This window comes from Lepisosteus oculatus, chromosome 14 (assembly GCF_040954835.1).
Source record: "Lepisosteus oculatus isolate fLepOcu1 chromosome 14, fLepOcu1.hap2, whole genome shotgun sequence".
Lineage (NCBI taxonomy): Eukaryota > Metazoa > Chordata > Actinopteri > Semionotiformes > Lepisosteidae > Lepisosteus > Lepisosteus oculatus.
In genome coordinates this window covers 30,948,620-30,972,320 of record NC_090709.1, presented here as the reverse complement: position 1 = coordinate 30,972,320, position 23,701 = coordinate 30,948,620, and the positions used below count along the sequence as shown (strand labels likewise).

General features: G+C 41.5%; 1 protein-coding gene, 1 non-coding gene and 1 pseudogene across 2 annotated transcripts in view; 2 read left to right on the top strand and 1 right to left on the bottom strand.

Annotated features, from left to right (window-relative positions):
• Positions 1-17,920, bottom strand: part of LOC107075906 (antigen WC1.1-like) — a 123,952-nt gene extending 106,032 nt beyond the window's left edge. The window contains exons 1-5 of the mRNA XM_069198917.1: positions 17,909-17,920; positions 17,598-17,688; positions 14,537-14,851; positions 12,343-12,645; positions 11,679-11,990 (exon numbers count right to left, since the gene is read on the bottom strand). Of these exons, the coding sequence (XP_069055018.1) occupies positions 11,679-11,990; positions 12,343-12,645; positions 14,537-14,851; positions 17,598-17,688; positions 17,909-17,920 (1,033 nt within the window). The remainder of the gene's footprint in view (positions 1-11,678; positions 11,991-12,342; positions 12,646-14,536; positions 14,852-17,597; positions 17,689-17,908) is intronic.
• Positions 1-23,701, top strand: part of LOC138242338 (zinc finger protein 850-like) — a 1,462,105-nt pseudogene that overhangs the window by 1,059,877 nt on the left and 378,527 nt on the right.
• On the top strand, positions 2,563-2,634 carry trnaa-cgc (transfer RNA alanine (anticodon CGC)). Its single transcript has one exon. It is a non-coding gene; the product is annotated as a tRNA-Ala (tRNA).

The following is a 23,701-nucleotide window of genomic DNA, read 5'->3' as shown; positions in this document are numbered from 1 at the left end:
GAAAAAAAACACGGACAGAAAAAAAAAATTAACTGCCAGAGGTAACGATGTAAATTATATTTTTTACATATATCAAATGTTTTCCTTGCTTTAGCATTTTTTTTTCATTTTTATAGAATTTAAATAATATTTCAACTCCTTCTGAAAAGTACTAAAAAGGGGAGTGTTATATAAATGTACCAAAGGTTCCCTTTCAGCCCGACAAAAAATGCACAAATCATCCTGCTCATGCTTAAATAAGTACTTATTTAACTGGATAAAACCTATGAACAATTTTAAATGATATCTTTTTAACTTTATTTGTAATACAATATCCAACAGGAGTTGTCCAAACTAACTTCCAATTTATATTTTCAAATGGTGCAATCCAAAAAGATCAACTTGACACGCACATGCCTTTCCTGTATAAAGTAAAAATCATCTTTTTTACAAAACAAATCGCTTTTCTTTTTGCAACATTTCGAATACCGTTAATTTCATAGAAACATCTACCTTAATTTCTTATTTATTCCGCACATCTGCAGTCACTGTTTACATGTCTGCATTGTTTACTTGTACGTTGTCTACTGTTTGTACAGTATATTGTCTTGATGCACTGTCTGTACTTTGTGTAAAGTATCTATATCTATGTTCTCGCAGTCTCCTTCCTCACCGTTCCTGCTCGCTCGACACTCAGTCTCTATGCCTGGGCTCGTTGAATCTCTGTCCAAGTCTTTTGGATCTTAATGACTATATGACCAAAAAATAATTTCAGGTTTACAAATTTGACACCTACTCAATTCAGACTGCACATGTTTCTTGTTACAGAGGGGAAAAAATGCACATGAAATTTCTCATGCTCACCTACAGTATAAGGCTCTGCATGGCTTGGCACCTCAGTACCTGTCTGAACTATTATCGCCCTACTCCCCACCTCGCAACCTTCTCTCTTCTAATTCTGCTCTCCTAACTGTTCCCCAATCCCATCTACATTCTGTGGGTGACAGGGCCTTCTCCTGTTATGCCCCCAAGCCCTGGAACTCTCTCCCCAAGGATATCACAGAGTCACCTTCTCTAAACTACTTCAAAAAATCATAAAAAAAGACTGAAACTGAGGTTTCACAACCCAAAGCAAGGCTGGGAAAGGTCAGAGGACCTGCTTAGTGTGTAAAACACTTACTTGCAGCATTGTGGGTGCTGTGGTTTTAATGCTATTGGCTTGTGAACAGCATCCCCCTATCCTAGTGCACAGTGCCACATTCAATAAAACCATGAGAAAAAGAGATTCACAACCCAAAGCTCTGCCAGTCTTCTGTTTAAACAATCATGGACATCATGATTTGAACATCATGGGTGCTGTTTTTAAAAAGCTGTTGAGTAAAGAATAGGAATTTTCCTGCAGAATGAAAACAGGAAATAAAGAAAGGGTTTCAGAAATAAAACAAAGCTTTATTCCCATGCTGACAGTCTGGGTAATTGGAAACTGCTGTTCTGCTGGTTTTTCGCATGAAACTCTATTGAGCAGTATTTCTGCGTAGTGAACGTATGTATGTATACAGCGGTCACCCAGTGTTCCAGATGGTGCGTAATTGTGCATCAATCAAAACCCCGACTGTCAGAAAAGGATAATTAGCTCACTGATATGTTTATGGAGGGGTTGTGAAAATTTTCAAACTCGTGGTCTTTAAAATACATTTGGTTTGAAGGCCTTCTGTGTTATATGATATGTGATATGGACACAAGAATATTCGTGCATGGAATAAAAAGACAAACTGAAGGCTGTGAGAACATTCACAATGTACTTTATACACAGAGCAATTGTATACACAAAGCAATTGTTTCATAAAAACAGCCATGCCAAAATCGTTTTCGAACTTCAAGCTATCTTTACCCCGGTCAAAGTGATGAAGACACAGACATTCAATGAAAACGAATTTGATTCACTCTTTTGTTGTGATGTCATTTTAATTAATGTTAGCTGTGATTAGGTGTCGTTTTTGTCTCTTTTAACTTAAGTCTGCTCCTTTCTTCCTGGTATAGAAATAACATGTTCCATGTTTACAACCACCACTATAAATTATTTGTTCAGCTCTAACGCCTGTCTGCGTTGACAAGGCATCTCAAAATGACATATTAAATAAGAACACGATCCTTCTGGTTACCATTCCTGTGGTTGGAGTGTTGTTTCGCCCTTTTTCGTTCTTCTACAATATTTACAGACAGGGCTTTATCACTGGAGTTGTACAGAAGAAGTGTGCATCGGTCCATGAAAATCATCAGTACTGCTGTTGTTCTATGCGTAGTTTAACCGAGAGCACTTAAAAGATGCAAAAAGCTTTCAAAGAAAACAGAATTGAAAGACAGTAGAGTAAGAAGGTAAAAAAGCACTCCCCCGTCGAGGAATTAACCACCGTCGCCCGTGTGACTGGATATAAAAATAACTGATTTGTTTTTGCCCAGTCTCTGGAAGCTTCAATGCGATTATTTTTCCTTCCTTATTTCTTCATTCCCATGAATTTACTCTGTAGTAGAGGAAACACGAAAGTGGGAAATTGCAGGCATTCTCCATGCGCACGCACCACTGGGGATGTAGCTCGGTGGTAGAGCGCATGCTTCGCGTGTATGAGGTCCCGGGTTCAATCCCTGGCATCTCTACGTGCTTTTTATTATTGTGCTCACATCGCAATCTTCTGTTGAGTGAGAACTCTTTGTTGGTGTTCATAGAGAGCCAGGTTTACACAATTAAGTTCAGTCACACGCGAAGTGCTACAGTGTTGCTCTGCTGTTTTAGATATACCTCCAAAGCATTTAGTTCTGTTAACTACAACAAATGATTTGAACTAATTTAACGTCATATTCAGGAAATCCAGAAAACGTCTCCACACTTGTCGTGGCTGTTGAAGAAATCACCTGTTAAATCTCACCCGGGATTTCTTGAGAAATCATTCAGCGAGCGAGTCCTCCCTCTGGGCTCCGCACTAAACTGAAAGCTGCGCGAATTCCTCACTGGGTGTCCTGTACTGTTACAGGTGCTCTCGTGTAGATGTGGAGCATAGCCATAAGGACACTTTGAACTTTTTCCGTATGTGAAGGAAAAGGCAAAAGAGCATGAATAGTATTAATCGTATAAAATATCCATGGTACAACTCGAGAAAGTACTGAAGGACTAAACAACGACTTTTGATGATTACAAGAGATTCAAGAAACACAACCATCTGCACACGGGCTTGGATCCTGAACGCTTAAGTTAAGACAAAGCGAAGGATACGAACTGTAAACTCTCTTACAGTTTGTGAAATAAACCAATTTCTTACTTTCTTAATAATTTCTTACTGCTGATAGACGATTTATTGCATTTTAACAAAATCACAATTACAAACATTTTGGGTTAAACTGTTATTCACACACTCTAACGAAGATAAATGTTAGTGTCTTCCGGTGTGTGAGCCCATTTCTAATAAGAATAAAATATGAGTTATATAAATTGAATTGTTCTACTTTTTATACTTACATAGTCTTATTAATATTTCAGTTAAATATTTTCTTCTGTAGTAATACTAGTCTCGATTTCCAATTTTTGGACATGATGCATCTTAACTTAACTTTGTTATTAGTTTCGGTTTTGGAAAATCGCGCCCAGAAGCTACCAAAACTGGTAATGCAATAGCAGCCTTCTGGGTGGAAAACAAAAAGTATTTCTTGGTATGAATCCTAGCTCATTTATAGGCGGCTTTCTAGGACTTCTCGCTTCAGAAATCCTGTCAACGCATCGTACGTTTCTACTCCATCAAAAGCAGGAGTGTTATCACTACCAAACGCTAAGAATAGATCCTGGCAATACAAGATCTTCATTGGAAAATTGTTTATTTTATTTTTTAAAATTATTTTCAATACCATCCAAAAATTCAAGTTTCAATTGTATGCAACTGATGAGATCTCTCTTCGATGGAAGTTATAAGTACATCCAAAACACGTTTCTTGTGGATCCAGAAGAGGATCATTATGAGGCTCAAAACATGCCTGTCTCTTCATTTTTTGAGGACGAATTGATTATTGAGGTGTAATCATTGGTTCAAAACCCAAATCATCTGCTATTGCTGTTGTTTCTTTGATAGTTTCTTCAAATCCTTCAATTGATCTTCGATATCGAGGGATAATATCATACAAATTGTGGTTTTCTTTTACTCACCAATTTTATTAAAATTTCACCTTCTTTTACTGATGTCTTGCATGTATCACAAGATATAACAGTCCCCTTGCGTCCTCAGGTAAAATGTTTTAAAAAGTACAACAAAAGTACAATATACTGAACAGCATTTATGGTTAAAATGAAAGTACATACCAAGATATTAAAATACAATTGTACAGATTTATGAAGTTTTCCACCAAATCTGCACTGTAATTTTGAATTATTATAGCTGAGAATGCAAGGTGAGTATGAAGATCAAATTCAATGAGTGAAAATGATTTTCTTGGAAGTTGCCAATGTTGGTCATTATTGATCATTCCAGGTGATATTGACTTAGGTCCTCAAATGTTTACTTGTTGTAGCTTGAAATGTGCAAAACACTCACATTTCTTTCAAATATGAAGATGTTTTACTGTATCTAGTGCTCTGTACTGGTCAATCTGGGTGCTATAAAATACCTATGGTTTGAGGTGCAGTATAGAGTGTTGGGGTGTCTCTAGTGCTGTGGGATGCTGCGTTTTAAAATGAGCAGCTCCTGATGGCAGGATAAGGAGTCTTAGATAGATAGATGCAATTTCTTTTCATGGGATCAGTAAAGTATCTATCTTAACCTTTTGATTTGAAGGGAATGTAAATAACAGCCAGGTTGTCTCTTTGGTAGTGTTGTATCTGGCTCTGTCAACAGTGCCTTTTGCTCCTTGTGTGGATAAAATCATACTTATGAATTGATCACAAACATTTAGGCATTCTCTCCTTCTTGGGTTGATTTTATCATTGTGAGTGGCCAAAGATTCCTTATATATTTAATTAAAAGTCTTTAATTGTACAAAATTAAGAAATTACAAATGAATGACAAAATTGTTTTAAAAAGTTTATTTTTAAAAAGGAAACGTTAAGAAAATGTCTATACATTTCTGCACATCAGAAATGTTACATTCAGAATTCTATATCAATTAATAGTTTTATTTCAGAAACATATTGTACAAGAAAAAAGACTGAGTGGAATAGGGAACTTTAAGGTCTCCATGTTTTAAAACACAAACTGCAGGTCCTGTAGACAAAGTCAATGAGGACAGTGACTTACTGGTCAGAGCTCTCAGGTGACAGACAGTGTCAGTGTGGAAGCAGTGGAGTGAAGTGGACTCAGGTCACAGACAGTCTCAGTGCTCAGAACTGTTGTAAGACTGTGTGACTCTGTTGGTGAAGCTCTTCTGTGTCTAGACCTGCTGGAGGAGGTTCTCCCAGACAGCTCTGTCAGTCTCACAGCACCCATCCTCTCCCTGAGAGTCATCCCCAACATCATCGTAGTCAGTCCTATCAGGGGCAGGGGCTCCTTCTTCAGAGGGCAGTGTGGGCAGGACCCTGTCCACTCCAGGGCCAGGCTGGAGGACACCTGACAGAGAGACAGACTCATGATTTGTCAAATGAGCCAGTTATTGAAATAATATTGTTACATATTAGGATTATGAAAATTGTGAATATCAAAAATGACTGAGTAGATAAATTAAAAAATAAATTAATCATAACCCCCTACTTTTAAAGATTTTGCCAAGAATATACCCAAGCATTTGGTATAGTTAAAGGCACATAAGAGATTTGTTCTTTGGAACAGCTTTATTGAAAAAAGTACAATTAATTAAATATTTGTTATTAACAACACTACACACACGAAATTACACACAACATAAATATACAGTACGCAATTACAAATTTGCTAACAAGGTGTTTTAGACACCTACATCCTAACCACCCAGAAAATCCTCAAACTGCTACCAAGTATTCAGCTTTTACAGAACAATTATGTGAAAGAAAGAGAAACCAAACCTTCTAAACCTAAGATATTACAACCTACAGTTAAATCTCTCTTTGTGAACCCAATTGTTACAAAATGAATGGGAGCCTATCTCCCTGTTCTAAAGATGCTCCCACTAGCCAGGAGAGGCACTCTTTAACTAAGGGATTCTCTAAAGAAGAAATAAAAGTTTCTAAAAACAACAGAAAGGCAAGCTCTCTTTATGAGGGTCAAAGACTAAACTCCAGTCTGGTCTTTCCAGTTGATCTGGACAAGTAGTAGAAGCAAGAAGTAGCTCTCGCCTTCTATCATTCCTGGACAGTTGATTGACAATCATTTATCCAGAACTTAACTAAACTTTATGGTTGCTTTGATCACTGAATCTCACACCTCAACATCTCAGCAAACATCTCCTTGCTTTGCAGCCCCTAACCGTGTACTGTAAATGGAATTGGAATTGGAATTTATTTGACATTAGCCACATGTACCTAGATTTTTTAAAACACTTACGTAGTCACAATAGTGTAGTTAATGGGGATTTTAATTTTCTGTAACAATCAGAAATTATAGCAGTATATTTTGAGAGTACTTGTAGACTTTTAGGAACTAATCAAACATAATAATCTATAGTCTCACACGTATTCTAACCAAACAATATACAATTTATTGATATAATCATAATTTGCATAACAAAAACAAGCATAATAGAACATATCTGAGAAGTAATCTGCTTTGATATCAATGGCTATTAGTGGACTAACAGTTATAGTATACAGAATAGATGTTACAATATTGTATTCAAAAGCGTTTAATAGGATTGTTTTAAAATTAAATTGTATCTTTTTGGAAGAATTGATAATTCAGTGCAGAATTCACTTATACTTATGAAGTATCAATGCTCTAAAACCACAGTGAGGAAGACCTAGTAATTTCTGAGCCTAGTAATTCTCTCTGCAGTCAGAGAACAGAATTCCTGGTCTTGGGGAATCTAAAGCTTTGTTCTGCCCAGACCTCATTCCCTCATCATTAATCAGCTGCTGATCAATTTAAATCAATTTAAATCTGATTGGCTAGGTGTGTCAGTAGGTGGGTTTCAGTGACACTGTGATCTTTGTGATCTAACTTTGTACAATTCAGGTTTCTCAGCCTTAATTGGCTGTTATTGATCCTTGGAGGACATGATAGAGTGAAGCTACCGCTACTGCAAAATGACTGATTCCCCCCTGTCTTGGATGACAGTGCAACAGAGATGGATTACTGGAGGTTATCTTTCCCATCCCTGAACTACCTAACCCACACTGAGCCCCCTGGCTGTAGCCCCCTTTACCTGAAGTGGGGTCTCCCTCACTGTCCCCCACATCACTGTACCCAGAGGGTGTCTCATCAGAGAGGAGTCTCCCTGTGAACAGAAGAGCAGGTCAGTAATGGCTCTGTCATTCTGACACAGACTGGCCTGTAAGAGACCTCTTCTCTTCCAGGTAGTGTTTATTTGCAGATATGAAATTAGGTTGAGACTAATTTCTAATGACAAAGGCTACTGTGGGCTGGAACAGGGGGTACTCCTTAGTCTTATTTATAATAACTCACCTGACACAGTGTCTGGACTCTGGGGCACAGTGATGGCATCATCATAATACTCAGGGGCCTCTTCTTTCACAGAGAACATCAGCTTTCCTAAAGCACACAGAGCACAGCTTCACTGTCACACATCAGCACACTGAGTTATCTAGAGCAGTGGTTGTCAAACTGTGGTACGCGTACCGGCAGTGGTACGTGGCGTGCCGCCAGGTGGTACGCCAAATGACCCTGGAACTGTGTTGTGTGCGCTGAACAAATTGTGACGGGTTTTCATATTTTGTATTTTTATACGTGTCGAATACGCAGCCTACGTACTACGGTACAGTGCGCGCTAATACTTCAGTGGACACAAGAGATACTCTGTAATTCTATACCACTCTATATGAATGCGTGCTACTGATGCAAGTGACCAATTGTATTTAAAAAAAGCTACTGTATCTCCAGCAAATAGGGAGAAAGGAGAATGTGCGTGATTTTGGAACAATGCCAATGTTGTAAACACAGGAATGCATAGAAATGCGTGCTACGAACACTGGTAATCTTGTGAGCACAGGAAAGCGTGAAAAATAACAAAAATATTTAAGAACTGTTCTAAGTTAATTTGAGAAAAATAAACCGAGCGTCTCTGTGTTTCTCTCCTATGCGCATGAAATAAATACTTAAAATAAACACTGAAATAAAAACGGAAACATGGAAAAATGCAAGCTTGCGGATTGCTAAAGCAGGTAAGCCCCACACTATTATGTGTGGAGAAAAAGCTGCTGAACAGCTCGACCTGCTGCCCCTCCCGAAAGACACAGTCATTCATAGAATTATTGAAATGAAGGATTATATCAAAAGTACGCTGACAGCGCGCTTTAAGATGAGCAGATGTTTTTCACTGCAATTAGATGAGTCTGTAGTCGATTTGTTCAATTTGCTCGTTTACGTTAGATACGAGTTTGAGGGTACGTCCCATGAGGACTTTCTGTTCTGTAAGCCGCTACCAACAGGAACTACACGAGAGCACATATTTCAGCTTCTGAATGAATTTATCGGAGAGAATGGCATCTACTGGATAAAATGTGTCGGAGTTTGTACAGACGGTAGTAGAGCAATGACAAGCCGACACAGGGGTGTAGTTGCACGAATTAGAGAGGTTGCTCCAGAAATTAATGGTTTCATTGCAACATCCACCACGAGACCTTTGCTGTCAAGAAAATGCCTGACGATTTAAAATCTGTTAGACTGTTGTGAATTGTATCAAGGCTCGAAAAATTAATTCACATCTGCTTTGCTCGACTAAACAGGCTCACCCCTCTCACTGAAATGGTGCTTTTTTATTTTTATGTGTTGTTTTTTTTTCTGTAAAACACTTTGAGAAGCCACATTTTAATATATCAAAGTTTATTATTATAATATTTATTATATGTATGTGTGAGTGTGTGTGCACATGCGCTCATGTTGGTCATTGATAATTTCTGGGGTTCCTATGAGATGGTGACTTGTAGGTGGTACTTGGATGCTTTGGTTGGATTAGGGGTGGTACTTGGTCCAAAAAGTTTGAGAACCACTGATCTAGAGCACAGGACTACTGGAGCTCATCAGAACACACTGATTAACTGAACATCACACAGGATCTAAAACTCCAGGCTCTAAGTACAGGAGATCAGGGGGAACCTGATTTCCAGTCCTATTCACAACTGTAATAAATGTAAAACAATTCCTAGATTTTCAAATAAGATGTTGAAGGAAAACAGGGCAGAGAAAGTTTGGCTGTATTTGGACAGACTGGGTGATGATGTGATGATGTGAACCCTATGAGATACTGAAGAGGAGCCGGACACTGGCAGCAGTGACACAGACTGAGTCTGCAGGGCTGAGATCACAGAGAGAGAGTCAGATTCATGTAACTGGTGCAGAGTAGTACAGACTCCGTATTCAGAGGCTGAGATCCAAGAAAGAGTAGAGAGATTCAGACTCTGTGGGATTGGTGCAGAGTTTCCCCATGTGATTGGACTGAAATAACCCACCTGACAAGGCATCTGGACTCTGAGTTACAGTTACTGCATCATCATAGTACTCTGGGATCTCTTCTTTCAGAGGGGTTATTGAGTCTCCTGAACCACACAGAGAGACAGAGAATTTACACTTCAGGACTCAGACTTACTTTGACCATAGAGCTGCAAAGTAATTGGAAAGTGTGATTTTAAATGTTTTGTGGTTTATAGTTAAGCCAAAACTCTAGGGTCGCTGATTAATCTGATCTGAAAAGCCGTTTTTACAGCATGCTGTTCCGCAGTCTCCTTTTCTATCAAAACCAATTAGAGCAGCACCCTGTTTACCACCCCAGTATTGACCAGCTATAGTTTTGATCAGCATCTATGATTTGCTGTGATAAGGCTAGTGTGAAGCACCACTGAAAAACAGACTTTATAAAGTATCAAACACGTGTGGTTATATTTATATAATTCAGGATTTTCTACATAAGTTCTCTAAATGTCAGCCTGGTTTGAGGTGAGAGTGAGTTCTGGACTGAAGACCTCCTCACTCCCACACTGAGCCCCCTGACTCCACCTCCCCTCACCTGGTACTGGGTCTCCCTCACTGTCCTCCACATCATCGTATCCAGAGGGCAGCTCGTCAGAGAGGAATCTCCCTGTGAACAGGAGGACAGATCACTAATACCTGCAGTCAGACAGCAGACTCATTGTCTTCCACTGGCTGTGGAAGAAGCCAGGGTGTGAACAGTATCTCAGAGTTTGTGTGTTTAAGGCAGATCAGGAACTGTGAACTGTGGTGTCAGTTACTTTGACACCAGTTGAGAAAAAAAAATCCTACAGTCAGTCAGCACTGTCTCTTACTGGGAGAGAAGCCAGGTTGTCAACAGAAACACAGAGTTTATGATGCTTTTCTTCACTTACTTTGACAGCAGTTGAGAAATAAAACTCTACAGATTTTAAAACCAGTATGGTGAGATTTTCTACAAGTGTTAAGTCCTCAGATCTTCCTCAGAAGATGGAGACTAATCACTCCTGAAGACTCTCTCCACTCACCTCTCCTGGGGGCGCTGTAGGTTCCCTCTCTGGCCAGTTTGTACTCTATTTCCTCGTAAACGGCATCATGATAGGGGGCAAGTGCTCCTTTAGATAGGGCTGTGTGAGGAAAAGGTAATTATATAAATATCAACTCCATGTGAGTGACAGAAATGACCACTAGAGGTCACTATGTGGATGGAGAGTTCCCTCCCTACCTTTCCTCAGATTCTTGTTCTGGATCAGCTGCCCCACTAACAGGGCCAGCACCACGAAGAGCAGAGCCCCCAGCAGCAGGAGGACCAGGGGCGAGGCAGACAGGCCTCCCAGTGGCCGTGTCTGGGTTGTTGTCCTGGTTCTGCCTGAGAGAGGGGGAGACAATGGATGAACAGGGATCAGGAGAGGTGCTCTTGGGCTCATATACACTTCGACACATGTCCTGTTCTCCTCCTGTTCCGATATGTGGCTATCATGGCTTCAGGGTGAACCCAACATCAATGAAGAATAGTTAAGGATTCCCAATCTAACCCATCAGGACTGTCACTAAATCAGTGAGGAAAGAGAGGACACTAGCACAAGATCTACACTGGAAATCTGAAAACACTGATCTTCACTCTGAGAGAGGAGAGGAGACACTACAACAACACTGGGAATCTGAAGAGACACTGATCTTCACACTCAAGGAGGAGAGGAGACACTACAGCTACACTGGGAATCTGAAGAGACAGAAAGACAGGAGTTATCAATGACAAGGAAGATTTCTGTTCACCTGTAGCTGTTGCTGGACTGGCTGTTGTCTCTGACAAACCTGTAAAAGAGATAGGAGAACTGTCATTATTTTGCCTTTGGTTTTACAGCAGGTTGAATCCACAGTGGTCTTAAAAAGAAAATCGTTACATTTGGTCCTTGAGGTCAAATCTAGGATTGCTGGATGAATGGTGTCTTGTTCGGAATTAAAGCCTAGTGTTGTTCACATACACAGGGCTACAAAACATCCCAATCTTGTGACTGATGATCTTAGTTGGTTCAGTTAGCTATTAAGCAGTGATAGAGTATGGGTAACATCAGTCTAACTTCTCCATTGATCTGCTACCTTGTTCATCTACAGTTCTAAGACTCTCCTCACCTGTACAGGTAACCCCTGCATCCTCCTTGTGTCGACAGTCGCTCTGATTCAGTCCAGAGTGACAGCAGTCCCACAGGTGAAGCTCACTGCCTGTGCAGTTCACCTCGTCCAGCCAGATGGTGGCAATCCCTGGTCCGAATGAGGCCTCTATTGCTGCACTCACTGCATCCCCACAGCCCAGCTGTCTGCAGACCACCTGGGCATCCTGCAGGTCCCAGGAGTCGTCACAGACTGTCCCCCAGGTGCCCTCATACCGCAGCTCCACCCGCCCAGAGCAGTTAGTGCCTCCACCCAGGCGCAGAGCCAGTGGGACTGAAAGACAACAGAAAGGTTACCGAGTGTCTTCAGCTCAGTGACTGTAGTAGAGATTAGTGAGGTATTGAGTGGCTCTAGAAGAGAGCTGTATGGTTACTGTTCCTCAGCTCAGGGCTGCAGTGTCTCTGACTGTTTTACACACTGAACTCACCTGGGCAGTGCTGCTGAGGCTGCTCTTCCTGAGGGGCTGGAGTACTTCTGTCAGCTTCTTTTCTAGGACCTTCAAAGATTAATAATAATTATTTAATTTTATACATGTTTGGATATAAATTACTAAGAATTCAGTTTAAAGCTTTTGTCTGTTCTAAACAAAACACTAATTTACAGAGCATTACTCTTCCCTCTGTACCTGAGCAGGTGATGTCAGCCACTTCTCGGTCTGTGCAGTCATTCTGACCCCAGGGGAAGGAGGGACACTGCCACAGGGTGGAGTCGTGTTTGCGACAGGAGACAAAGTCCAGCCATCTGGGATCAGGGCTCAGCCTGGAGTTTATCTCACTGATGGTGCCCTTGTCTCCACAGCCCAGCTGTTTACAGATCACTGCAGCTGTGGAGTCAGTCATGCCGTTCTGACACACACTGCCCCAGGTGCCATTGTAGTAAACCTCTGCCTGTCCTGAACAGCCTGCAGACAGTCTCAGGAGAGTGTGATCTGTCAAGACAGCAGGGAAAGTCAAAGGAAACAAACCCTGACAAGACAGCCCAACGTTTAGTTCTGAACTGGAAAGAAACAACAAGCAAACAATGTGAACAGCAACCAGTCTCATTTCCTGTACTAATCCAGTTATAACTGACTCACGTAATGAAACAAGGACAGCTGTACAATAACACAGCTGACATGAAGGTGACAGGAGTGTGTGGTTCTGTTAATTCAGAATCTGGACAGTGCATCACACAGAGCTTTAAAATCCCATTACATGATCAGGTTCTGATCCAAAACGTCATTCTGATCAGCTTGGCTATTCAGCAGCAGCACAACTAAAAGACTGAGGCATGAAAGTAGAATATGTGGCTCAGGGTGAGTGGTGCTGCACTATGAATGGAGAAAACGAGGCTCAGGGTGACATTTAACACCGTGTGGGTCATCAGGATCTGACTGGAAGCCATTTTTGGAACAAATCAAAATGAAACATTTGAGGCAGAAAATCATGAAAGACAATTGATGTGAGAAGTTTGAAGATTGGATCCTAGATCTTACTGGAGGACTGAGATAAATATATCCCCATTCACTAGTGGAGGGGAATTTACGTTCAGTGCTAGAGTTTCTTTATTTCTTTTTTTTTATTTTTGCTGGGGTTTTTAATATGTGCATTCCCAGCTGTATTGTAACTATATCTTAGTCTCTTTTTACAAAGCTTTGGGTGATCTTGGCCCAAAACATTTGGGTGATCTTTTAGTCCCTTATAATCCCTCTCATACACTTCAATCACAAGGAGCAGGTTACCTAGTTGTTCCTGGAATTAAAAAAGTCACAGCTGGCAACAGAGCAATTTCTTATAGAGCTCCCCAATTATGGAATCGCCTCCCCCCAGATGTGTGGAATTAAGACGCACTCCCAATGTTGAGTTAAACATTGTTAAAATGAGTTAACTGAGTTAAAAACATATTTGTTTAGTCTAGTCTTCCGATATATATTTAGGAAAAGCAAGCCATGCAACCTACCAATTTCTGCTTTCATTATCATTCACTTTATTTCTTTTCTATCCATCCAATCTGAGGTGGACTGTTAGGAAGCCCAGGCCCAGAATCCAGCTCCTTCTACCTGTTGAACTCAACTTCCCAGAGAAATTTCAACCAAAGGAAACTACTGAACATTCTGGACATTGCTGGACTTTACCATACATTACTGAACTAAAAATACCAGTCTGCTTTTCCACCATGTAATATAATATAGATGACTTTCATATCTGTTCATTTTAATTAACTCGGTGCCGGCCAGAGGAGGATAGTGTCACGGATGTTGGAAGGGACGAACCGTGGAATGGCAGGGGAGCGAAAATAGACCCTATGCGTAGCAGCAGGACGGGCTCAGCTGTTCAGGAAATGCCGTATAGAAACCTATGCCCTCAGGCCATGAACAGGAGTGTCCTGGAGCTAGGTGGGTCTCAGGACATCCGAACCTCAATGCTGAGCGAGGAGCAGAGCAGAAGCAAGAAGTAAATAGGCTACACAACAAGACACACCAGAAAGACATGAATAATCACAGGGAACTAGGAAGAGGACAGAAGTAGAGTGCCCTCTAGGTGTACTGGGCGTGACAGATAGGCTCCCCCTTTCGAGCCTTGGTTCCGCTCAAGGTTTCTTCCTACTATAGTCTAGAGGAGTTTTTCCTTGCCACTGTCGCCTTAGGCTTGCTCACTCGGGGTTCAGGCCCGTAAATCTGTAAAGCTGCATTGTGACAATGTCCGTTGTAAAAATACAAATAAAACTGAATTGTACTGAATTGAATTTTTCTCAATAAGATATATTTAAACACTCTAAATGCAAACCATATCCACAATGTGGAATTCGAGAATATGGATTATTTTTTTTAGCTCGCTTACCTGAGCACAGGATTCTCACATCCTCCTTGTGTCCACAGTCATGCTGTCCCCACCTTGCTGAGGGACACTCCCACAGAGACGACTCGTTCCCCAGACAGGCCACCTCGTCCAGCCAGATGGGACCAGTTCCCTGGCTGAAGGAGGCTGGCACTGGGGCACTGAGGGCCGTCCCACACTGGAGCTGCCTGCACACCACCTGAGAGTCTGCCAGGTCCCAGGAGTCATCGCAGACTGTCCCCCAGGAGCCATTGTGATAAACCTCCAACCTCCCAGCACAATCATCTCCTGCCCCAACCAGCCTGAGGGAGCGCTGGGCTAGGAGAGACAATACCCAGTGATATAGAGACATATATCATTGTGGCTGGTGTGGTGCCATTAAAGCTAACATTAGGTTATTAGAAAAAAAAGTTAAGAGTGTAAAATATAGTAGTTTAGAAAGATGCAGGACTAGTAAGCACAGAAGAACAAAGGGAATCTTTTGGTTTACTCTACCTCGTCATTAGAATTGTCATGAGTCGAAATTCACCGGATGAAATATAAGAAAAGACAGAGTAGAGAGAGGTAACAGGAGGAAGGAAGAGAGAATAAGCATGTCAGATAAAAAGAACTGGAGTTAAATAATGTGAACCTTGTTTAAGAGAGCTCTCAGTCTTGTAATTTAAGAAGATCCTGGTTTTCAATATTGTGCAATCCTCAGGCTGAAGACATTCTCTCCTAGTTTGTGATGGAGGTTTAGAATAGAAATATAGTAGTGTAAGAGGGCCAGAGGAAGGGTGGGTCTACGCAGGTGGGTCTCATCAGGAGACAAAATATATATGGCCTGGAAACAGTGAACTGGCGCGGAAGTCAGTAGGTGAATGCGTTTTGGAGGAGATCATGGAGTTTTGGTTGGTGAGGAAAAAGAGTTAAGGGCAACTGATTTACAGAATAAATAAAGGATAACGGCATACAGTTAGTGATTTGGACTGAATATGGATAGAGAAAACGGATTGCGGACTGGCTTGGAAGACAGACGAACGGAAGAACAGGAGAAAACTTCACGAAAATAAGAGAAGAGGGTGTGGTGTGAGTACTTTCGTAACTATTACATAAACCTATTCCCCCCGGGGCACCACAGTAGTTTTTCATTCACTTTTGGGCATCATATTAATGCTGTTCTGTTAATTTAGGATGCAGGGTAAATCTCTGATTGCATTATAGAGGATTTCATATTATAGAGTTATAAGGGAAACATGTTTTCTATAAGAAGGGGAAAACTATGGATTTGAAGCCTATTATCAAAGTGACTGCCTACAGAAAATCTGAACAGACAGAAATAGCTGTCAGTCAGCGATTTCTGACCATTCACAGGCTTAGGGAGATCAGGGTTAGGGTTAGGGTTAAAACCGAGGTCCTGACTCTCTGTGGTCATTAACAATCCCAGGGAGTTTCTCAAAAAGAGTAGGGGTGTAACCCCGGTGTCCTGGCAAATATCCCATTGGCCCTTACCAATTATGGCCTCCTAATAATCCCCATCTATGAATTGGCTTCATTACTCTGCTCTCCTCCCCACTGATAGCTGATGTGTGGTGAGCGTTCTGGCGCACTATGGCTGCCATCGCATCATCCAGGTGGGGGCTGCACACTAGTGGTGGTGGAGGGGAGTCCCCATTACCTGTGAAACGCTTTGAGTGGAGTGTCCAGAAAAGGGCTATATAAGTGTAAGCAATTATTATTATTATTATTATTATTACAGATGTTCAGGGCAATTCTGAGCAAAAGCCAAGCTTTTCTTTACTTTTCTTTGTCAGCCTGTTAGTGAAGTGAAGATCAATCAGATTCTGATTAGCGATCAGTTAGTAAGAACCTTTTTTTTTACTGCTTTAATGCTATATACTGTATACGCTATCTAGCTCTGCCAGTGTTTTTTATATTTTTTATTTTTTCATATATTTTTGGAAGGTAAAAAAACATTCCAGGTTGTGTCTCCATAAAAAAATATGCAGATGATTTTTTAAATATTTTTCAATCTGTCTCAAATTTCTATCCAAGGTAGTAGAGTCACAGGACCAGGCCTACATTCTCAGCTTTCTCAGAGTGCCACAACATGAAATTAATAATATTATAATATAATAATAAAATAATTCTGAAGAAAGAAAAATGAAATGTGTTATGCATACTTCTTTTTAGTGAGTACACACAGTAAGACAGAAGAAATCTGATGATTCAGACTACAGTAATACCCAAAGGATAAGCTTCAATTCAAATCTGAACCAGACCTCTGTTGTCTATACTAAGCAAGATATTGCACCCCAAGATGCTTAAGATCCTTCCAGCCAGAAATTGCCCCTGGATTCTGTGACAACCTGAGACTCTCTCTCCAATACAGTTGTTAGGAATCTGAATGTTTTAATAGTTACTTTCCTGTCATATCCATAGAAGTCCAGATCATTCCATATAAAACATTACATATCAGTAATACAACTAAAAAGGTTTCTTATGGACCTAATGAACCAGTACTTTTCAATACTCTGCTCATGATGTAGTAAGTGCATCTACATCCATACCTTCCGGTATTGCTCATCAATCATTCTTTTTCAAAAAAAGAAATAGATAAAATGTTTATTTTCTTTAGGCTGTAAGCTTTCATTGTTCCCATCTGTTTTAATTAATCTATTGACTTGTCACGCAAATATTCTCAGTTTTCATCTCTGTTGCTCACAACTGCAAGAAAGGAGATCTTAATGAATTTGAATTACAGGCCTCACATCTGTTGTCAGCAGTGCATTAACCTGATGACTAAACACTGTATCTCTACAGAATGGGATGACTGGATTGAACAATATATGGAATCTCTTCTACAATTATACTCAAAATGTCAAACATTTATCCCTGGTTTATTACCAGTCCATATTAATGGACTTAAAATAAAAACAAATATTACTTCATACAATATGTTAACTGTTGTTCACAGGTCCAGTTGTTAAATTCTGTGACAAATATTTTAGGGTTTGTGTTTTATGTCCTACATATCAATGTGCATATTTAAAAAATAAAAAAAAAATATTTGAATGGCTCCTACCTGAGCAGAGCAGGGCAACATCCTGTCCAGTGTTGCAGTTGACTGTCTGTGGAGAACTGCAGTTCACCAGGTGAGACTCATCCCCAGAACACTGAATACCTGTCAGACACACAGCACTGTCACTGTCCCATACAGAGAGGAGTTATAGACTTGTACTAGCCAGCAGCCATATCACCCTGCAACTCAACAACAGGCAACCCACTGAAGCTAAGCAGGTGTGAGCCTGGTCAGTACCTAGATGGGAGACCTCCTGGGAAAAACTAAGGTTGCTGCTGGAAAAGGTGTAAGTGGGGCCAGCAGGGGGCGCTCACCCTGCAGTCCATGTGGGTCTTAATGCCCCAGTATAGTGACGGGGACACTATACTGTAAACTGGTCCCGTCCTGTGGATGAGACGTAAAACCGAGGTCCTGACTCTCTGTGGTCATTAAAAATCCCAGGGCGTCTCTCGAAAAGAGTAGGGGTGTAACCCTGGTGTCCTGGGCAAATTTCCCATTGGCCCTTACCAGTCATGGCCTCCTAATAATCCCCCACTATGAATTGGCTTCATTACTCTGCTCTCCTCCCCACTGATAGCTGCTGTGGGGTGAGTGTTCTGGCGCACTATGGCTGCCCTCGCATCATCCAGGTGGAGCTGCACATTGGTGGTGGTGGAAGGGAGTCCCCATTACCTGTAAAGCGCTTTGAATGGAGTGTCCAGAAAAGTGCTATATAAGTCTAATCAATTATTATTATTATTACTACAAAGCACTGAATACCTGTCAGACACACAGCACTGTCACTGTCCCATACACAGAGGAGTTATAGACTTGTATTACAGAGCACTGAATACCTGTCACACAGCACTGTCACTGTCCCATACACAGAGGAGTTATAGACTTGTACTACAGAGCACTGAATACCTGTCAGACACACGGCACTGTCACTGTCCCGTACACAGAGGAGTTATAGACTTGTACTACAGAGCACTGAATACCTGTCAGACACACGGCACTGTCACTGTCCCGTACACAGAGGAGTTCTAGACTTGTACTACAGAGCACTGAATACCTGTCAGACACAGTGCACTGTCACTGTCCCATACAGAGAGGAGTTATAGACTTGTACTACAGAGCACTGAATACCTGTCAGACACACGGCACTGTCACTGTCCCATACAGAGAGGAGTTATAGACTTGTACTACAGAGCACTGAATACCTGTCAGACACACAGCACTGTCGCCTGTCTCATACACAGGGGAGTGGTATATTTGCACCACAGAGCCACAGCCCAGCTGTCTGCAGACCACAGAGGCCTCTCTGTAGCCCCAGGAGTGCTGGAGGAGTCTCCCCCAGGTGCTGTTGTAGTGAACCTCCACCTGGCCATCACAGTGACTCTCTCCTCCTGACAGCCGGACTCCACCGTCTAGAGTTGACAGGGAGGAATCTGTAAAAATGAATCATCATGTTTACTGTCATTCACACATCAGAATCATAAAACAGAAGGGTTATCAGGAACAACATTTTTTTTCATATAAAATTAGCATGACACACCCCAGTTTATTAAATCAGAACATATTGTCATAAACATATTCCTAATAATTTTCAAAATGGTTTCAGACATTTGGCAAGACATCCGTCTACATTGTATGGGCGACAGGGCCTTCTCCTGCTATGCCCCCAAGCTCTGGAACTCCTTGCCCAAGGATATTAGAGAGTCACCTTCTCTAAACTCCTTCAAATCCAGACTCAAAACCCTCCTTTTCAGAAAAGCCTTTACTTAACTGGTTCCATTCTTCACCCCTCTGCTCTTCTTAATACCATCTTCCACGGTCTCCTCTATTGTTATTGTTGTATTGCTGTAATTATAATTGTGTCCTGTCTTGTGAAATTTTCTTATTTATTGTTGTAGTCTTCTTATTTATTGTTATTGTCATCCTGTAAAGCGCTTTGAGAAGCCACCTTTAAAGGCGCTATATAAAATAAAGTTTATTATTATTATTATTATAATCTCACACTTCCTCTCTGTTCAGTGTAAATTCTGGCTGGCTGCCCACAACTCTGCACATCTTTTTTAGTTTCCCTTCCTTCACTTCAGCTGCATTCGTGCAGCAGCTTCCTCATGGTTGAAGAGGATGTGCCAGTGCTGGGCAGGTCAGTTGAGCCCACGTGTAAGGGGATGGAGGGATTCTCAGCACCTCAGCAGGTGACTGGGACACTAGATGGTGCACAAACTGCAGGGCTATGAATGAAGAATGTGAATGTGGACTGACTTGGTGTCTGATAACACAAGGAGGGTGGAGCTGGAATTAGCTGCAGGGCAGGCTCCTGTAGAACAGCATGAAGAGGTGGGTAATGGTAGGAAAAGAGAAAGCAGATAAGGATGGAGGAAATGATGGAATGAAGGGTGGGTGGTCTTGAGGTCTTGAGAAGTTGTGCTGAACCTCTGTGGAAATGAGAGAGGATTATGGGAATAAAGGTCTGGGTGAGAGGTGACCATGGTTGTGCTGGAAGTCAGGACAGTTTGAAAAGGAAGGGAGGCTTGGTGATTCCAGTAAGAGGACTGCTTTCAGAGAACTGTTGGACTGGTGTAGCTGACTTGGATGTAAATGGATTTGGCTGCTTCATTAGTAACAGGGAGAGATTTGGATTTGACCTCCTACTGATCTTTTTTCGAAGCTTTAATTAATTCTGAAAATATAAATATGTGTTGATTCTTACTAGAACAAATGACTCCAGCATCCTGCCCATGAGAGCAAGCAGCTCTGCCCCATGAAGAGACAGCGCACCAGGTGAGATGAGTCTCATTGCCCCAGCACTCAAACACATCAACCCCTCTTGATCCACTGCCTTGTCCAAACCAGGCCTGTCCTGGAACTGCTACAGCTTCCCCACAGCCCAGCTGCTGGCAGAGAACAGTGGCATCTCTCAGGTCCCAGTACTGGTCACACACTGTCCTGTCTTCACCGCGGTACTGCAGCTCCACCCGGCCAGAACAGGAGTCAGGACCGCCCACCACCCTGTAGCCACTGTAGTCTGCAGACAGGACAGGTGAGTCAGTAGAACATTAACACCACTCTAGACTTTATACAAAGGACTGATGACTCAGGAGCTGTGCGGCATTAACATCACTATAGTCTTTATATAAACGACCGAGGAGTCAGGAGCTGTATAGTAAGAACACCCTCTTCTGTTTATACAAAAGACATTGGAATCAGGAGCTGTACTGTAAGAATGCAGTGTTATAATGGTTGATTTTAACAGTGTGTTCATTGTACAATAACTTCTCATAGTTACACATACTTATTGAATATTTAACTTCAGTACACAAGAGTAATTATCTGTCACACTGTGACAAACAAAGATGAATCAAGCAATGTGGAAGTCACATGACCACAAGGCCACTTCCTGCTGCAGCTCGCTGACTGATCCAAAGATATTAGTTTGGGGTGCAATATACGGTGGCCCGAAGCGCAAAAGACAAACAAATAAAACAGGTGCAAATTTAAATTTCTTAAAATGACTATATACCTTCAAAAAAGCAAGGACATACACACTAATGACTTTTGCCATTTTGTCTTTAGGTATTTAATTAAAAAAGATGATGTCACTGTAGAACAGACAATGCTCTCAAAGGTTAGTGGGCAAAGCTATGATGAAGAGAACTAATTAGCCCACACTGCCCAGAGTGAGATACTGAAGTATTTACATAGGTGGGGATCAGTATAGACAGCAGTGCTCTCACCAGTACAGACCAGGCTGATGTCATTGCTGTGAGTGCAGCTCTGATGTTCCCTGGTTGAGGTGGGACAGTCATGGATTCTGGTCTCATTTCCCCGACACTGGATCTCCTCTGTCCTGATCAGCCCCTGCCCCTCTCCGAAATGAGCCCCTCTCAGCAGCACTGCTGGAAATCCGCAGTCTAGCTGGCGACAGACAACCTCCGCGTCCTTCATGTCAAAGTCGGCCTCACAGATCGTACCCCAGGACGTCCCTCGCAGAACTTCGACTCTGCCAGAGCAGAGACTCCTGCCCCCTGCTAACCGCACTCCTGTACCTGAAGAGACATTAACACTTAATCTTCACAAGGGCGCAAAATATAAACTAAGGTTCTTATTAGTTTCCTTTCTAGTATTTACTTCATTAAAAACACCAGAGTGAACCCTCTGTGTGTTTGATGTGTCTCATTCTGCTCTGGCGTGACAGTGATGCCTGCTAGTTGTAATCTCAGTCTAGATTTACAGTAAGGGACACATACATCTACGTCCAGTACAATAGACTTGATCAGACATGTGACAGATGTACAGATATACACAAAGCATTTGACAAATTGTAGCAGTATTAAAGCACATTAACAGTGTGCGTAACATGATACAGTAAATTAAAGAGATAACTATGTGTAGATCTTCTGTATTAAATATTTTAATTATAAACTTAAAACAGCTTGAAAACATATTTTTTATTCAGTCTGAAAGTTTCTGTAACATTTCTAAATGCTCAGAGACATAAACCATTAAATTACTTACAAAAACTTTTTTAATTTTAGATAATTTTACATAGTCACAGCACCCTCTCATCCAGGAGGGGGTGCAGAAGGACAGTCAGAGAGTTGGACTGGACTCTGTACAGACCTGAGATCTTGAGAGAGAATGAAGCAGGACTGAGATCTAGACAGACAGTAGGTGCAGCTCCTGGGGTCTCAACAGCAGTCAGAGAAACTGAAGCCTCATGCCCAGATCTACTGTACCTTGAGATATGAAGCTTTAGCAACAATTAAAATCATCAGATATTGTGTACAAGTTGTACAAAGCCTGTATTCTGTAGCTCTTGGGATGTGGTAGCTCATAAAACTGTCAGGTCTGGGGTACATTGCTGGGTTTAAATCTACCCAAGTGAATCCAATTGACCTGCTTCTAGAAGAGCTGCATTAAATTAAACTTAAAAATGTCCATACTCCTGAGTCCCGCAGGCTGTCCAATAAAAAAGAAAACGTCCAGTAAAAAATACAAAAATATCTTGTTAAATGATCAAATCAGTCTGTTCCCTTTCCTTGGATATGATGCTGCCAGGGTGTTGAGAGTTTGACAGATCTCTCAAGTTCCCTCCAGCAGAAACAGTTATTACTATTATATAAACCAATAATCTTTGGTTTACAGTGTTATTTTGTTTTTTTGTTTTCTGTACAAAAGGTTAAGTGTTTAATCTTAAAACTGCAGTGTGGGGTGTGACAGTATGAAAAGTCCTTGTACTGCACACTACTAGAGGGCACTCCAGTTGTTCCCTCTCTAACCAGTTTTTGCATGAAAATGGGAATTAGTATCACCTGGGTCCTCATTAGAGAACCCTATAAAACAGTCTCACGTGATTCCCCTTGTGTTTGCCTCAGAACCCCAGCATCAGCTGCAAGACAGCAGACATCTGTATTACTTCACGATCAGTGCCCAAGAGTCTCTCGCTATTAGTTCAAACTTGAGGACAAGAAGAAACACATCTCATACACTGTGTGTCAGCTCTCTGCTTCTACTAGAAGTATCAACCCTCCACTGGGCGAAAAGGCAGCCCGAAAACCCACTCTGTCACAGGGGTCTTATTACAGCTCTTGAGTAAGAAATGAAAGAGACTAGTACACACAGAATGACTGGTGTAGGTGTGTCTGAGTGCAGGATTATTAAGTCTTTCTCTTTGTCATCACCAGGGCCATAGATACTGCTGAGGAGTCCATTGAAAATCTGTCAAACATTTCCCAGAATCAGCTGAGACACAGGTCAGCATTCAGACTGGTGTCTTGACCATATGAGACTCAGCTCCAGATCCAACAAATTAAGCATTTAAACTATTATTATAAGTCCTGCTGCTCGGCATTTCCATAGATAATACTGAACTGCTGAAAAAGAGAACCACCCATGGAACAAATAAAAACATTAGAACAGTAGATTCTCAAACAGCACGTCTCTCCCTCCAGGTTTCACACAGTTCAGAGACTGGAGCAGGGACTGTCTGACCTGGGCACTGAAACACACTCTAGACAAGACCAGGACTGTCACAGCCTGGCCTGGGCACTGACAGACACTCAGGACAAGACCAGGACTGTCACAGCCTGGCACTGGTGGAGCAGGACTGTCTGACC